The following is a 15,219-nucleotide window of genomic DNA, read 5'->3' on the forward strand; positions in this document are numbered from 1 at the left end:
TATGATCTGAAATTGGATTTACCTTCTTGACCAAATGATAATACCCGCTTAGTTGGGAGCAGTGGAAGTCAGTGGGTAGCAGCAATGCTACGATTTCTTTTTCATTCCCTCTTCCATTATCTTTTGTATCCTCAGCTGGGTTTGATGGGAAAAACTGGGGTTACCTTTGCAATGCCTAGGTAAACTTCGAGTTACATATGGTAATGGTGAATTTATGTATTTATTCACTAAGAATAAAGGCATATTACACAGTATAAATGAATGCAACCAATAGGCAGAGATATCTATTAAACCAAGTAATCGGACTAGGATTACAGCAAAGTGAAACAAAGTACAGCGCATCATATATGATATGTTAAACAATGAAGAAAATGGCATTATGTAGACTTGCTGAGACGTCTAGGGCAATGTGGCTCCTCAGGAGTGGAGCGGGAAGTTTAAACCTCCAGGCCTTGCGCTTCTCCAGCAGGTAGCTCAGGTACTCCGGACTGAAACCCAATGGGGTTGTTTGGTGTACAAAAAATCGGAGTGGAATAGAAGGCATAATCTGCTCCTCACGATGCCCTTGTTCTAGTCCCAAATGAAGTCTGTTTCAACCCTCCCCCCCAAAAAGGGGTAAACTTCACACTCTGAACTCACAGCAGAAAGAGGCAGCTATCCGTTACATCTCTGTATGAGTCACAGACCTGTGCCTGCCTCCTGCTAGTCAGCAGCCATGCTCAGAACACTGAAGGGTGAGAATTCTGACAATCATACTTTTTCAAAGGGCAAAACTCTTGGTCAGGCTACTGAATTGCCTTCTATTCTGGATAGTCACTGAGCTACGTTGATACATTCTCATGCTGATAATAAAGATACCAACCTCTGAGAAAAATGTTGAGTGCTGTACTCATTACTCATCTTGACATCTTTCCAGTTAAATCTGGAATTTGGAGAACTGCATAGTATCCCAATTGTGTAATGAGAGATCTTAAAAATCTTTCAAAAAAGAACACACATACCATTGTACTGGAACATTCACAAGGAAATTCTTTAATTAGTAAAGCTGGCATAATACAAATAATAGAACTACAATGTCTTCAGAAAGAGAGCTGGGAGCTTCAACCTGAGAACAAAACAGGCACTCGAAAATCCTTCTGGTTCAAACAGGGAGGCTTACACGGCAGGGGCAACCTGGAAGCAACTCAGCATGATTAACCAGTAATTTCTTATGGAACCTATACAGCACTACAACACATCAAGTGTATCAAAATGGAGGGATTAGAAAGTTGCATAACAGCTGTAATGACCCCATCCATAACAGCCAAAACAGAGTTACAGCAGAGCAAAAGCAGAAGAGAAAAAAAGAGGAAAAAGACAGAAGATAACAGGGTGGTTTAAGTTGATTTAAAAATAATAAAAGTTGCTGTTAGAAATTTTAATTGGATTTTTCTTAAGACAAGATTCTCTGGCAAAGTCAATAATGCTAAGAAAAGTAGAAGACAGTAAAAGAGGAAGACCTAAAACAAGATGGTTTGACTCAATAAAACAAAGCCACGTCCTCCAGTTTGCAGGATCTGAGCAAGTCTCTCAACAATATGCCATTTTGGAGGTCTTTTATTCATAGGGTCTCCATAGGTTGGAGGCAACTTAGTGGCACTTAATGCACACATTTTTATTCAAATTGAATTTTGGGGTGAAATGTTTTTGAATTAAAATCGACCTAAAGATCGTTTTGTATTTAAGATACATTATAGCCCAAAGCCCATCATGAAATAAGGATTAATTTTGAATTATGTAGTATGACATTTTATATTCATACAATGTTTTTAAAAATTATAAATGAATGCCATTAATTCATTCCTTAGGGCCCTAATGTCATGATCTCCCAGAGGGTTTTGTAAGATTATTCTGAGTAATTTTTCTATTTAGAAAACACCAAGACAAACTATTGGTTTTGCAGTTATCTAAACTCAAGTCCCGTCTGCACAGATAACATGCCTATTCTTAACAGCAACATTTTAAAAAAAACATTAAGAGTTGAGAAACAGACCTCAATCCTATGTTTCCTCTGCAAATCCATGTACACATGATCAACCCCTTACCTCTTAAGTGATAAGTTTCAAGAACGTCTATATATAAAGACAAGCGTCTTGACTGACTCATCAATGCCCAGCCCAAACTCCTGGGCCTAGAAACATAATTTAGGGAGAACATTCCATTCGTACAATATATAATTCGTACAATGTGGACTTGGATTATTTGGGCAATAAGGTTAAAATATTGAAGGATGTACCATTTTTGGCTCGTAAAAGAAGATTTAAGTATAAAGGACTTGTGGCTTTCTTGAGGAAATGTGATGTAAAATATAAATGGTTGTTTCCAGAAGGCGTCTGGTTTAGATATAAGGATCAAACGTACAAGATTATATCGGAAGCGCAGCTGACAGACTTTTTGTTCAACCATCAGGAGTTCCAGCAAGAAGAAAGTCCAAAGTCTGAAGGGGAAAGTGGGGGGGGGGGGGGGAGAGAGCGGGCGCAGCCGCTCCAGCTGCGCAGAGAGAACTGAGACCGAGACGTAGGGGGGGGGGGGGAAACCTGATCCTGAACATAGTCTGTATTGTATAAGATCTACCAATCTGATAGCATATTAGAAAGTTAACTTTTAAGAAAAATTGCAGCATGAAGGGAATACAAGATATGTAGTGTAGCGTTTGTTGTTTGTATGCTGCTCTTCCCTTTTTCCCAGTTCCCCTTTTCTTTTTTCCCCCCATTATACTTTTGTAGTCTTTTGTAGTTTTTTATGTTAGATATTAAAAAAAAATTCATTCCTTAGGGCCCTTATGTCATGATCTCCCAGAGGGTTTTGTAAGATTATTTTGAGTAATTTTTCTATTTAGAAAACACCAAGACAAACTATTGGTTTTGCAGTTATCTAAACTCAAGTTCCGTCTGCACAGATAACATGCCTCTTCTTAACAGCAACATTTTAAAAAAAACATTAAGAGTTGAGAAACAGACCTCAATCCTATGTTTCCTCTGCAAATCCATGTACACATGATCAACCCCTTACCTCTTAAGTGATAAGTTTCAAGAACGTCTATATATAAAGACAAGCGTCTTGACCGACTCATCAATGCCCAGCCCAAACTCCTGGGCCTAGAAACATAATTTAGGGAGAACATTCCATTCCTTTCATGATTCCTTTCACCTACTAAGAAGGGATTTTAAGAAATTCGCCCCCTAATGGAGTAAAAAGAGGTAAAATGTGTTTTTCCAAAGAGATACAGCTTCCCTGTGTGGCTGGCAGGCTACTGCCTGCTTCTACCCCCACCCACTGCCAGCTTGGCCACTCTTCCCTGATTGGGCCAGCCTTTCAAGGTTATTTGCATATGCAGGCAGATTGGGGTTCACAACATTCCACACCCCACGCCCCGCCCCAAAGAAGTTGGAACTCAGAGATCATTTCTGTATGTGGCTGGATTGGTTCTCAACCTCCGCATTCTAAATAGTATGCAGTTACTATTAGAAGGAATTGAATGTGTCCTGAGGTAAAATGCACCTCCCAGTCTTTCCCTAAAATTTCACTAGGATTGCCAATTAAAAAAAACAAAAACAAAAAATGTTACATACCCCTAAATATTATAACTGGATTTAGAGTAGTTGAATACCATAGTAAAGCACAGATACCAAGCTTGTCAATGAATAAAAGATTGTTTGGGGTGGAATAGATCTGGTAAGAGAATATTAAGTGCTAAGTGTAAGGAGTAAACACTACAAATGAAAGTGAAACTTCTAGAACAGAAGACACTAGATGTCTTTTGATCTTTGCTAGAGGCGCCTGCAATTCATATTATTCTCACCCTTAAAAGAGATCCCATTTGGAAACGTTTTTGTTTAACCACATTAGTTAACATGGATGTTTAAGCAAATATAAGAATAGGTATTTATTTATTCATGTCATTTATAGTCTGCCTTGCTCACTGAAACTCAAGGCGTATTACATTGTGTGAGATTTCAATAAAAAATGCCAAAGGAGAAATAAATGCGAGTTTACAAAGACATAACATTAGCAAAAATCCAATACAAAGTTAAAGAAATGCTGAAAAAGAACATAAACAATTCTATGATTGACATTTCTAAAAATGAAATCTTCATCAGGGTTGTAAATATTAAGATGATAAAAATCAGCCAAGAATGAGCCTTTATATAGAAAACCATGATTTAAATCGACCTTACTAATGATTTAAATCCAGTTGATTTCAATCTAATCCAGTTGTACAGTTTCTCTATCACAGTCTTCATATGTACAGTAAAAGTTGAATTCCAACAACTCCCTCCTTCGGCATTTATATATGAATGTTTTGGTGTGAATTAAGGCTGTCTCTCCGACAGAAGCTCTCGCCACATTTCAAACATTTATAAGGCTTCTCCCCCGTGTGAATCCTCTGATGTATTTTTAGGCTGCTGCTCACTGAGAAGTTCTTCCCACATGCCAAGCATTTGTATGGCTTCTCCTTTGTGTGAATTCTCTGATGTACTCTTAGGCCACTGTGCCAAGAGAAGCTCTTCCCACACTCCAAGCATTTGTAGGGCTTCTCCCCTGTGTGAATTCTCCAGTGTTGAATGAGGCTTGATTTAACAGAAAAGCTCTTGCTACAATCTGAGCATTTGAATGGCTTCTCTCCTGTGTGCCTTCTCTGATGTTGAATAAGGCTTCTTTTTTCAGAAAAGCTCATGCTACAATCTGCACATTTGAATGGCTTCTCCCCTGTGTGAATTCTGTGATGATAAGTAAGGCCTGATGTAAAAGAAAAACTCTTGCCACAATATGAGCATTTGTATGGTTTCTCCTTTGTGTGAATGTTTTGATGCATAGCAAGGCTGTTACTTCGACTGAAGCTCTTTCCACACTTCAAACATTTATATGGCTTCTCGCCTGTGTGAATTCTCTTGTGTCGAAAAAGGCCTGATGTATCAGAAAAGCACTTGCTACAATCTGAGCACTGAAAAGGCTTCTCCCCTGTGTGCACCCTCTTATGTTGAATAAGGACAGATTTATGAGAAAAGTTCTTCCTACAAACAGAACATTCATATGGTTTTTCCAATGTGTGAATTCTGCGATGCACAGTTAGGTGGCTACTGTGACTGAAGCTCTTTCCACACTCTAAGCATTTAAACGGCTTCTCCCCTGTGTGACTTTTCTGATGTGAAGAAAGGCTGTCATTCCGAGAGAAGCTCTTCCCACACTCCAAGCACTTATATGGCTTTTCTGCTGTGTGAATCCTTTGATGTTCAGTTAGATGATGATTCCGAGAGAAACTCTTCCCACACTCCAAACATGTATATGGCTTCTCCCCTGTGTGAATCCTCTGATGCAAAGTAAGGCTGCAATTCCGTGAGAAGAACTTCCCACACTCCAAACATTTATATGGCTTCTCCCCTGTGTGAATCTTCCAATGCAAAGTAAGGCTGCAATTCCGTGAGAAGAACTTTCCACACTCCAAGCACTGAAATGGCTTCACTCCTGTGTGAATTCTTTGATGTAGAGTAAGTCCGCCATTAATAGAGAAGCTCTTCCCACATTCCAAACATTTATATGGCCTCTCCCCAGTGTGAGTTCGTTGATGTTCAGTTAGGTGGTGATTCTGAGAGAAGTTCTTCCCACACTCCAAACATTTATATGGCTTCTCCCCTGTGTGAATCCTTTGATGTACAGTTAGATCGGATTTCCAAGAGAAGCTCTTCCCACACTCCAAACATTTATATGGCTTCTCCCCTGTGTGAATCCTTTGATGTATCGTTAGGTAGCGATTCTGAGAGAAGCTCTTCCCACACTCCAAACATTTATTTGGCTTCTCCTCTTTGTGAATTTTCTGGTGAAACTTAAGGTTGTCATTCTGAGAGACACTCTTCCCACACTCCAAGTATTGATAGGGCTTTCCTCCTGTTTGAATGTTTTGTTTTTTCATAGCCCTCAATTGATACCTGAACCCTTCCTCTTCTGCCTCCATATCCTCCACTCTTGCCACAGCCATTCCTCCTGGTTCCTTGCCACTCTTTGTCTCCCACTCATGCCCTGATGGAATAAAAGACAGCAATTACCAAGCAATATTTTCCCCACTGAGAACTAGAGGCCACTAAACCCTCAGCAATCTCCAGGCAAAAACCTTGTTTTATTTCTCTGCAGTTACTTCTAAGGACTCTCCAGAGGAGCACCCAGCAGGCTAAATATGAGGCTTCCTTTCTTTCCTGATATTATGGTTGGAGGAAGGGGAAGAGAGGGCAATTGGACTCTCAGTGTTTCTTGGGCAGAAATCCTTTCCATGAAGGAAAGTGAACTTGGCCCTCCCAGGACTCCAACATGACTAGGAAATCCGGAAGGAACACATTCTTGTACAGTAATCAGCATGTAAGGAACATCATCTCATTCAGGGTTCAGTTCCGGACAGGAGTGGATGGCGTCATGCCAAAATTTGGAAAGAGGGATCTGTGCTTTAAAAAATTTGGTGCTTTTTCAGATTCTGGTATCAGGAAGGCCATAAATATCAGCATTTCAGACATTCGGTTCTAAAAATACCAGTTTCGCATTCAGATTTTGTTTCCCAGGAATCCGAAATTATTCAGTTGCATTCTCTATAGGGTAATCTCTCTAGGGGCCTGAAGGGACTGATTTTCAAGCAAAACTAAAGCAGAGCTACTGCTGTCTCTACATTAACCGCCCCCCCTCCCCAAGTTTCAAGAGAATTAGACTATGGGATCCAATTCTATGAGACCCTGGAGAAGACCCCCCCCAGTGACTTTTCCTTGTTTCCTGGGTGTGGGGAATCCAATGCTTTCTCCTGGGAACAGAAGCCTTAGCCAAACACACAACAGCAACCACAAGCCAAAAGCCACCCAACGCAAATGGAACCAGCAAAGCCCAAGAGCTCTCCATCACTCACAGTAGTTGAAGAGTGGCAAGCTGACCCTTAAAGAAGACTAACTGTTCAGCTCTCCCTCCCTCCCAATCCTAGGTTCCTCCGGTAGAGTTGCCACTACCCTAACTGAAAAACCTTTGGCTCTTCACAAGCTCTTTGCAAGAGACGAATCACACATTCCTTGTGGAAAACCCAGAGTGGGAGATCCACATGTCCTCCGTGAAATTAAATGGGATGCCAGTTTTTAGACAATAGATGATCCCCACAACCAATGAAGTACCTGCTAGAAGCTCTGCTTCCTTCAAGTCCTGGACAAACACTCTTTCTCCAGGCGAGAGAGAGGGCTGTCTTTGGAAAACAGATATTCTTCCATGGTAGGGACAAACAGCAAGAAATACGGATCATTTAAAAATCTGGTTTTAATAGGAACTCCAAGATACAGAGGGAAAACTCCCAGGAACCCCTCAACTGTATACTATATATATCAAAATTTAATTACACTATCATGATCCAAATACAAAGATATACACAATTTCATACAATGTTACAATATTACAAAGACTCATTCCATAAATACAATCACATATTATACATTTCCAAGGTGCTGTAATAGACAGGAGCCAATTCTGTTACACAGTTAAATCCTTTCCTATGCCAATGGCTTGAAAGGAAACAAATCTCTATAGTCAAAAGAGGTGTGAATTCCAAATAGCTGCAGATACAGTTAAATCCTTTCCTATGCCAATGGGTTGAAAGGAAACAAATCTCTATAGTCAAAAGAGGTGTGAATTCCAAATAGCTGCAGATTTCATAGTAGAAAATCTAGATGGCAAATTCCAGAGTACACCATCCGGGTCCCTCCCCGGTTCTCCTGGTAGTTGGCAACGAGCCCGCCAGCTAAAACTGCTCGTTTCGGATTCCCTTCTTCTCAGCCTCCTTTCTGCCATAAAAATGTCACAAATTACCAGCTACACTTAATACAAACATTTAAACAGTACAGTTAACTTCTTTAACTTACATATACATAACTTCCGAAGTCACAGTCTCCAAATTAATGTGCTCACAGCAAGGCTTTCTCCTTCCAATCAGTGATAATACACAACAGGTGCCTGTCTACAGTTCCCTGCCTCTTTATTCTTTCCTCTTTCCTTTTTCTCGTTCCTCTTAAAGGCACAGTACTCTCTGTCCTCCATACCTCATTGCTGCAGATCCAACACTACTCACAGGAATACTGCAAAGTTAATTTCATTGTTTAACCCATGGGGTACCAGACAATTCATTCTATAGATCCATTGAGTCTCCAATTGCAGTAACTTGTTGTCGTTTTGTACTGCCCACATAAAACAGGGGACATGGACATTGAATAATATATACCACTTGTGACGTAGAACATGTCGAAAAGGACTTGGAATAAAGTGGCCTTCCCGTCCCAGGATGTTTAATCGATGTTAAAGGTATACTTAGGGCACATACATTACAGTGGCCACAAGTATGATGGCCAATTGGCAATAAAGACGGAACGATGTCCTCCCTGAAGTCTGAATGTACCAAAACGTCACGCAAACTGCGAGTTCGTCTGAACCCGACCTTCAAAGGTATGTCACATCCTGGTATATCCTTGATGATATGCCAATGTCTTTTAACAATACTGGCAATATTACCAGCTAAATGGGAAAATTCAAGTCCCCATGTAACACCCCCATCAACATGCCTCTGTATATAATGAGTTCCTAATAAGTCCTGCCGCGGTTTAGCTATTGCCCGCCTCCGGGCACCATCTACCACTTTTCTCGGATATCCTCTCAATTCAAAGCCTCTACTCATGTTAAGTGCCTCCTGTTTGAAATCCGAGACATTGGTAGAGTTACGTTTAATGCAAAGGAATTGGCCATATGTGGGCAGTACGAAACGACCAGTTAGAGTAAGAATAAGGGAACATCTTTCTAAAATTCGTACAAGAAACCTAGAAGCCCCATTAGTGGATCATTTCACTCAGTGTCATGACAACGAAACAGAACTTAGATTTTCAGTACTCGAGGTAGTGCAATCTAATAACAGCAACAACAACAAGTTACTGCAATTGGAGACTCAATGGATCTATAGAATGAATTGTCTGGTACCCCATGGGTTAAACAATGAAATTAACTTTGCAGTATTCCTGTTAGTAGTGTTGGATCTGCAGCAATGAGGTATGGAGGACAGAGAGTACTGTGCCTTTAAGAGGAACGAGAAAAAGGAAAGAGGAAAGAATAAAGAGGCACGGAACTATAGACAGGCACCTGTTGTGTATTATCACTGATTGGAAGGAGAAAGCCTTGCTGTGAGCACATTAATTTGGAGACTGTGACTTCGGAAGTTATGTATATGTAAGTTAAAGAAGTTAACTGTACTGTTTAAATGTTTGTATTAAGTGTAGCTGGTAATTTGTGACATTTTTATGGCAGAAAGGAGGCTGAGAAGAAGGGAATCCGAAACGAGCAGTTTTAGCTGGCGGGCTCGTTGCCAACTACCAGGAGAACCGGGGAGGGACCCGGATGGTGTACTCTGGAATTTGCCATCTAGATTTTCTACTATGAAATCTGCAGCTATTTGGAATTCACACCTCTTTTGACTATAGAGATTTGTTTCCTTTCAAGCCATTGGCATAGGAAAGGATTTAACTGTGTAACAGAATTGGCTCCTGTCTATTACAGCACCTTGGAAATGTATAATATGTGATTGTATTTATGGAATGAGTCTTTGTAATATTGTAACATTGTATGAAATTGTGTATATCTTTGTATTTGGATCATGATAGTGTAATTAAATTTTGATATATATAGTATACAGTTGAGGGGTTCCTGGGAGTTTTCCCTCTGTATCTTGGTATTTTGGAATCCATCCCATTTAGTATTGTATTTAATAGGAACTCACCATTTGTTTGTTTGTTTAGGTTATTGACAGTTCACCTTTCACACTGAGAAGGTGATTGCACCGTCTAAGTCAATTTGATCAACAGCTCCAACATTCAATAAACAGAACAATAGACTAAGCATTGCAGAAATGATAGAAGTATACATTCAAATACAGGAATAGAGAAATGAAATTCTGCTGAAGCAAAACACGTGTAAGTGGACATGACTTATTAAACAACAGAGAAAGTATCCAAAGGGAGCTAGTACCTAGTAGGATAGTTTAAAGTCCCAGGCACTATACTAAAGCATATCTCTGAACCATTTCCTTACAGCACAGCCCTATCACCTGAGTAAAAAAGCCCCATGAATAAGTCAGTTGTGCGTATTTTGCAGAAAGAGTGTGCGAGCAGCTGCAGATCTTGCCCATTTGCAAGTTTCTATCTGCAGAAGGCCCCATTCAGAGCATGGCAGAGCATGAGGGAGAGGCAATCAACAGATATGAGCGGCTGTCAGCCTCCGCCATCAAGGGATCAGTGCCTAGGGGAGGTTCACCCTCCAGGGTGCCCTTTCTTCCAAGACTGTGCAGTGGATAGGCCTCAGAACAGGGAAGGATGGGTTTACAAGCTCACTTGATCCTGCTCTCCCCCCTCAGACCAGCCTGGTTTCCTCTCCCTCACGCTTGACTAGGCTGGATCTGGCTTCCTCCGTGTCTACCCTGCCCCCCTCCTTTTATAGGGCCTCATGGATGTGGCTCCGCCCCCACCTCCTTCCCCACTCAGGGCTGTTGTTCCCTCCCACTTGGGAGGAGCACCGGTCCCACGAGCCAATCCCTGTGTCTTGCACCCCCCACCAGCTGCTCCATAGCCCTGCTCAGCTTCCCTGATCGGAGGGGCTGCTTGGCCCTTTCCATGCAGGGGGGCCTGAATGCCACGCCTTCACACTCAGCAGCAGCAGTTGATCAACAGCACCAACATTCAATAAACAGAACAATATACCAAGCATTGCAGAAATTAGAAAATATAAATTCAAATGCAAGAATACAGAGATGAAACTCTGCTGAAATACAACACATGTAATTGGACGTGACATATTAAACAGAGAAACTATCCAAAGGGAGCATATCTAACAGAAAGTACCTAGTAGGATAGTCTAAAGTCCCTGTCACTATACTGAGGCATATCTCTGAACCATTTCCTTACAGCACAGCCCTATCACCTGAGTAAAAAAGCCCCGGTGCCGTGCTCAATTGGCATTCTTTGGGGTCTTCCAACAGACTTATGGGTAAACTCCTGACTTGATGAATTGCCCTGTTTCGTGCCTGAATAAAGACAAAGGCCATCTTATTGCTCCTCCTGGATCTGTCTGCAGCCTTTGACATAGTAGACCATGCCATCCTGTTGAGGCCCTGATGGACAGTGCTCTTGTGGCTACCAGAAGGAAATTGAATGCTTTGCGAAACTTTGAAGTGGTTGAAGATTGCAGAGTCGCTCCTGAAGAAGCAGCTACTGCGAAACCTTTGAAGCTAGCCTTTGGTCAGTAAAGCTAGCTTTACTACCACCAGGCAGATTTATTACTACTCCGTTTCAAGTTACTGCTTTGAAATATACTTCTTTGAATGAGAAGAAGCCCCTTTTCTGAACTGCTCTAAGAAACTCATTGGCACTTTGGTAACGACTATACTGTTGTATAGACTGTTGTACTGGGATATTTGGTCTTGTATTTGTTTCCAGATTTACTGGTTATGTAACTGTTTGTTGAAGAATGAAGATTCTGGTTGCCTTGCATTTTTGACAAATTGGTACTAGTAACAATATCTGTGTGTTTAGAAAGGACTGACTGTGATATATGTAATTGGAATAATATTTTGAATATATAGGATTGATTGCACCTTTGCACATTTACATTTTAGTAAATTGTTGTTATATTTTTGAAATTTAAGAGGAGAGCTTTTTTGTCTGGAGGCATTTAAAAACAGACGTGGGCATCAAAGGATGCGCCCTGGACTGGTTTAAATTGTTTCTCATGGAGCAGACTCAAAGGGTTGCTGTCGGAGATCAGCTATCTCCAGAATGATAACTATTTTATGGGGTCCCACAGGGTGCAATCCTATCTCCCATGTTATTCAACCTCTACGTAAAACCTTTAGGAGAACTCATTCGCAGTTATGGAGTTGGATGTCATCAATATGCAGAAGACACCCAACTCTATTATCTCACTATCTAGGTCCCCACAGGATGCAGTAGAAATCTTAGATCGCTGCCTGACAGCTGTGGTGAAATGGCTGAAAAATAACAAATTGAAATTAAACCCAGACAAGATCAAAGTGAGGCTTGCTGGGAAGTCAGATGTCCTGAAAGACATTGTACTCCCCACTTTCAATGGAGTTTGTCTGACCCTTGTAGACTCAGTTAAGAGCCTAGGGGTTATATTGGATCCAGTGCTGCTACTAGAAAAACAAGTTAAAACAGCTGCAAAAAAATGCTTTCTACAATCTCACTCTAACTTGGAAGATGGCTTCTTATCTTGACACAGCCGACCTGGCCACCTGGATCCATGCCATGGTAACAACAAAACTTGACTATTGTAATGCATTATATATTGGTATTCCATCTAAGTTAACTAGGAGGCTCCAATTGGTGCAAAATGCTGCAGTTTGACTGTTAGCAGGAGCATGAACATCACTCTCATCCTGCAGTCACTCCATTGGCTACTTATCAGCTACCCGCTCAATTCAAGGTACTGATTGTTACATACAAAACTCTTCATGGTCTTGGCCTGATATACCTATGGGACCGCTTCCCTCTCTATGTCCCTCCTCAGCAGCTTCACTCATCCAAACAGGGTCTCTTGCAGATACCAGCCTGCACATGGGCAAACTCAACTGCAGACCGTACATGGTCTGTGGTGGCCCCTACCCTATGGAACAGCCTGCCTGAGGAGGTCAAGAGAGCTCCTACACTCTTGGCTTTCCGCAAACAATGCAAAACTGAATTATTCAAAAAGGCTTTTTACTCAGATAGGAGGACAGTATTGTAGGGAGGGAATCCTGGATGTTTCACTAATAGGAGGCCGGTATTATAGGGAGGCCCCCCCGGATGTTTTGCTAATGAGTTGGGAATAGGGATGTGTGCTTCGGGATTCCAATTCAGGTTAAATACCCGAATCAGGCTCGATTCAGGAAGATGTTGGCCTGTTTACATTTGCAAACAGTCAGCAAAGTTCTGAAAAATGCAAGCTTCCTGCTCTTTCTTAGCAGAGGGGAGGGGAAGGAGTGAGTGACTCACTAGAACCTCCTCCACCCCCTCCCATCCGGTAAAAAAAGGCAGGAAACTTGAAAGCAACACTTTCCTAGCTGTTTGCAAAGTTGCTTGCAAACAGCACGAAAAGTGCTGCTGTCAGAGATTCCCTCCTTTTTTTCTGAATGGCAGGGTAGTTAAGGAGGGATAGTGGTACAGTAATGCCAATAAAGGTTGCTGAACTGATAGCAGTACCAGGGAGAGGAGGGAGGGAGATCAGAGAAGGGAGGGGGGAGGTAGGAGTGTCCAATCCTACTGTTGCATCCTCCTTCCAGCCAACGGATTCTCTGGAAGGAGATGCTGCAGGGGATATAAATTGGAAGCTTGTATTTTGGCCAGCCTACATTTTTCCTTGGCCTACAGTGAGACATTGAAAGACTTCCTCTGCTGGATAGACTCCGTGTCTCCATGCTGTACATGGAGATTACCTCGGGTTCCTCTAGAGTGTCTCACAGTTTCAGCCTGAAGCCAGCATTGGGGGGGGGGTAGTCCCTCTTTTAATAATTTAATATTGATGTAATAAATGTTAAGGTAACATTAATGGCTGCTGTTACCATAAATCTAATACATTAAATTTATTTAAATTGAATTTTTGTTGGTATGATTCTCTGATGTGAAGTTTGGTCCTCATTGGGAACAATGGAAAGTGGCACTGGCTGGCCAGCCTGTTCTCACAAGCCCTAAGTGGAAGACCTCTCCTTTCCTACAGACAGCCACCCAACCTTAAACGACTTCTCACCTACAACCATGAATTGGCTAGCAGAGTCACCAGCAAAGATAACAGACCCGAAAACAGACCAAGATGCCAGCTCTGCCCTCATATCTACCCAGGAAATACAATTACAGGACCCAATGGCGTCAACTACACTATTTCTGGCTCTTACAGCTGCTCATCCTCCACCATGATATATGCCCTCATGTGCCAACAATGTCCATCTGCTCTGTACATTGGACAAACCAGCCAACCTCTGCACAAAAGAATAAATGGACACAAATCTGACATTAAAAATGGCAACATCCAGAAACCAGTGGGAGAATACTTCAATCTACCAGGACATTCCATCAAGGACTCAAATGTCACTGTAATTCAACAGAAACCTTTCAAAAACAGAATTCAACGGGAAGCTGCTGAATTGGAATTCATATGTAAATTTGTTTCAGTTAGGCTTGGATTGAATAGAGACTATGAATGGTTGTCTCATTATCAAAAGCTACTGATTGCATCTACTCTCCACCTCCCCTCTCCCCCTATATATCTGACCAGTTACCCTCCATGCATCTGACGAAGAGAACTGTGATTCTCAAAATCTTATGCTACAGTAAAGTTGGTTAGTCTTAAAGGTGCTACTGGATTCTTTTCTATTCTGGTGTGATGTTAGTCCTCATAGGGAATAATGTGGCTTGGAGAACCTTTGGGGGGGCATAACATGGCCCCCCAAAGTCCAATCTCCCTGAAACTTGGGAGGCCGTGATAGGACGGTTGGGAGAGCATTCCCTGTAGGTTTGATGCATTTTGCTAGCAAAATGCCACCCCCAGCCTCCTGGGAACCATCCCCTACCATTTTCCCCACAGGGAACAATGGAGATCGAGGGCGGCTGGGGGGACTTTCCTATCTCCCTGAAACTTGAGTGGTCTTGAGAGGAGGGTTGGGAGAGGATCCCCTGCAGATTTGGTATTATTAGGAAGGAAATGCCACCCCCAAGCCCCCGGATAGCCAGGAGCAGCATTTCCCATTGGAAACAATGGCCAAATCTTCCCTAAAAATGCCTAATTGGCTTAAATACTCGAACCTGAAGCAGCTTGCTTCGGGTTTTGGGTTTACCCGAATTTTTTTCTTGCTCTCGGTAAACCAGAAGCAGGAAATCTCTTGGGGGTGACCACTCCTAGTTGGGAACCATGGGCCCCACCATTATATTACTTTACATATTAACTGTTGCTTTGAATATGTACTCATATATGCTGCTTGTGCTTCATGTTGTCTAATGTCAATCCTTGAAGTGGTTAAGTTCGGTTTCAGCTATCCTTCAACCCTGTAATGGATCCTTGCTAATGCTATGTCTCTGTAAACTTGTATTCATTTACCCTATGACATTGTTTATAAGAAACGTCTTTGACTCTGTATGAAAATGC

General features: G+C 41.8%; 1 protein-coding gene across 1 annotated transcript in view; it reads right to left on the reverse strand.

Annotated features, from left to right (window-relative positions):
• Nucleotides 1-15,219, reverse strand: part of LOC129327781 (zinc finger protein 160-like) — a 49,366-nt gene that overhangs the window by 28,002 nt on the left and 6,145 nt on the right. The window contains exon 6 of the mRNA XM_054976536.1: nt 4,334-6,057. Within this exon, the coding sequence (XP_054832511.1) occupies nt 4,334-6,057 (1,724 nt within the window). The remainder of the gene's footprint in view (nt 1-4,333; nt 6,058-15,219) is intronic.

The sequence above is a fragment of the Eublepharis macularius genome, chromosome 4 (genome assembly GCF_028583425.1).
Source record: "Eublepharis macularius isolate TG4126 chromosome 4, MPM_Emac_v1.0, whole genome shotgun sequence".
Classification (NCBI taxonomy): domain Eukaryota; kingdom Metazoa; phylum Chordata; class Lepidosauria; order Squamata; family Eublepharidae; genus Eublepharis; species Eublepharis macularius.